The 2,778-nt window shown below is 33.0% G+C and overlaps 1 protein-coding gene across 1 annotated transcript; it reads right to left on the bottom strand.

Moving 5' to 3' along the window:
• Nucleotides 1-1,448: 1,448 nt before the first annotated feature.
• LOC108911877 (vacuolar ATPase assembly integral membrane protein VMA21 homolog) lies at nucleotides 1,449-2,435 on the bottom strand. Its single transcript, XM_018716941.2, has 2 exons — nucleotides 2,207-2,435; nucleotides 1,449-2,153 (listed from the first exon to the last, which is right to left on the bottom strand). The coding sequence occupies exons 1-2, from the start codon at nucleotides 2,322-2,324 to the stop codon at nucleotides 2,011-2,013; spliced, it is 261 nt and encodes an 86-aa protein (XP_018572457.1). The 5' UTR covers nucleotides 2,325-2,435; the 3' UTR covers nucleotides 1,449-2,010.
• Nucleotides 2,436-2,778: the final 343 nt, after the last annotated feature.

The raw sequence follows: 2,778 nt of genomic DNA, 5'->3' as shown, positions 1-2,778 counted from the left end.
CACAACCAAACACAACTGAATAATTCGTGGCTCGCTCTCCCGCTCAGGTTCGAGATTGACGTTTTCGCCCCGCTTTGTCGTTGATTTACAACCTATTTTCCTTTCACTATATTGCTATACAACCCTTAAACATGGACCTTATGTTACATCTGGTATTATTGTTTTGTTTGTGTCATCATAGTTTCTAACTATTACTTCCACTGGAATGGTTGGGGTACATATGCAAATTAAAATTTAAATTTTAGCGCGAAAATATTTGAATATCGTTTAAAGTCGGTGCATTCCGCTTTGATTCCGAGTAATTTTCCACTGCATAAACTGGCATAAAATCATTTACAATAATAAAATAATAGCTATAAATACAAAAAGTTGATCCAAATACCCACACAAATTTATATTAGTCATTTAATGAATACACGTAAAATATATATATAGGGTGTTTTTCCACAGTCCAAGGGTATGTGTAGATGATGAAACAAATATTTTTTTTTATTAAAACATTTTTATGTTGAAATAGTTTGATTTGTCATAAAGAAAAAAGTAATTTCTGTTACAGGAGGTATGATACATTATACTAATCCAATATTCGAACTTTTTTCAGTTTCACGGTTTATTTGTTCACTAATTTATATGTAATAAAAATAGTATATTATTCAACGTGCGTATAATGATGGGTATTATTCACGAGGTGAAGTTTACGGCCACGAGCCGCAGGCGAGTGGCCTAAATCACCGAGTGGATAATAGCCATTATACGGGAGTAGAATACTATACTTTATCCACGACTACTAAATATTTTTGTTGAAGTTTTTTTTGCTTTTAGTTCGTTTTTTAACACAATTTAACACAAAATATCAAAACACTGAGAAATCTATGCACACAAACAATAATGTTGACAGGTTTGAGTCAAATTTGTTTTGTTTTAAAAGCTACTTAGATTTATGAAATGTTTCGAAAAACATGGTCTGTTAAGCAACAGATATACGACACGCGCCAACGAAATCGCTGATGGCTCAGTGTAGATGCTCCTTCCCTTCCAACCGCTGGTCCCGGGTTCGAATCTGGTCTAGGAAAATTTACTTTTTTATTTTTTTTTATATGTACAGCACTGAATTGAAAATATTTAGTGGTTTACACGATAAAATTTAAAAAAACCGACTGTTTGTAGCAGAACAATATAATATTATAGCTAAATCAAGGAAGCATCTGACAGTAGTGATTAATGACTCATTAATCACTACCGTGATTAATGGGTATTAATAAGGTCGAGCAAACAGACGTATAATGGGTACATTATACAATAGTCGTGGATAAAATTATTTATATTATTTATATACCAATAGCTTTTACATAAAAGTTTGGACAAAAAAATGGGAAGGTAACATTTGGATTAAAATATATACAGAAAATAATAATGATTATCAAAAAATGTGTTTTGCAGGTATGGTTTTATAAATGTTACAAATTTTTACAACTATTGTAATTTTTTATTTTCTTTTAACTAGTCTAATAAATATCAGAATGTTTAACAATGTCAAGTAGGTAAAAACAATTATGATACACCTTTTATTCTTCTAAATTTTGTCAACTGAAAAATCAGTCGATTCAATTCGAACAACACTGATGAACAGTCCTTTTGTTATAAAAAACACCATAGCATTTTATTTTGAATAGAATTTATTAAATTACCCTATGCAAATATTAAATACCGACACATGATACAATTAATTCCATGTTTATGCTTTGTACCAAAAAATGTAAAACAATGATTGCAGCCAGATAATTTAAATATAAAGGGCACAGTAATAAATGTGGACTGCAACATACAGACATTCAACATGCCATTAACAAACGTTTTTGTTGTAAAAAAAAAAATATTTTGCAAATTGTTTCTAAAATTATTAAATATATACAAGTTACATCTACCACTTTATAAAAATCCTATATCGAAAATCACTATTAACTAATTATCACAGTCCCAATACTAGAGAAAGCTGCGATCAGTTCAGAACTAGTCCTTTTTCTCTAATGGTTTTACTTTTTCAGCCTCATAATAAGCCTTGTATATATAAAGGCCAAGTGCTATATGTAGCATTATTACAGCTAAAACTGCGGACCATACGTTGCCTGTTAAATCCGACGTACCGATAATACCTAAAACATTTTATTTTTAGCTAAGTACAAGATTTACTCAAAAGACAACTTACCTTCAAAAATGAAAAATTTAGATACAAAAAATGTTGTAATAGGAGCTGCTAAGATAAAGGTAGTGTACAACAAAATTGTTTTAAACACAACGAAATTAGCTACATTAGCGTTCTCCATATCGTAGTCTCTTAAATAATTTTTTTAAAGTAATAATATTAAATAGTTCGTATAAACGAAAAACAAATTGTTAAAACAGGTTGAGTGAGGTTAGTTTTCATCACGAGTTTGTTCGACTGTCATTGGTGGTATGGTACGTTCGCAAATTTGATGTAAATTAGGTGGATACTTGGAGCAGTACGCCATTATTCCATGGCTAGAAATTGGCCTCAATGATTTGGGATCGAGGGGGATTATCCCTCTTTATCCTGCCTCATCTCGTGTAGGCCTGGACAGCCTTCGTAGGTGGGCCCCATCCGTCGTCTACCCCGACCGCAAATGCGGCCGGTGTAGGCGCTTTGTGGGACCTCCTTTTGTCCTGGCTGGGCCCCGCCGGCTAGGGCCCTTTCTTCTGGCGCTCTTCTTGCTTCGCCGGCTCGTCTGTGTAAACCCCGGGGGTAGTGTCATGTTTATG

This window comes from Anoplophora glabripennis, unplaced genomic scaffold (genome assembly GCF_000390285.2).
Source record: "Anoplophora glabripennis isolate ALB-LARVAE unplaced genomic scaffold, Agla_2.0 scaffold539, whole genome shotgun sequence".
NCBI lineage: Eukaryota > Metazoa > Arthropoda > Insecta > Coleoptera > Cerambycidae > Anoplophora > Anoplophora glabripennis.
The sequence above is the reverse complement of the archived record's forward strand: the minus strand, read 5'-3'. Positions and strand labels throughout refer to the sequence as shown.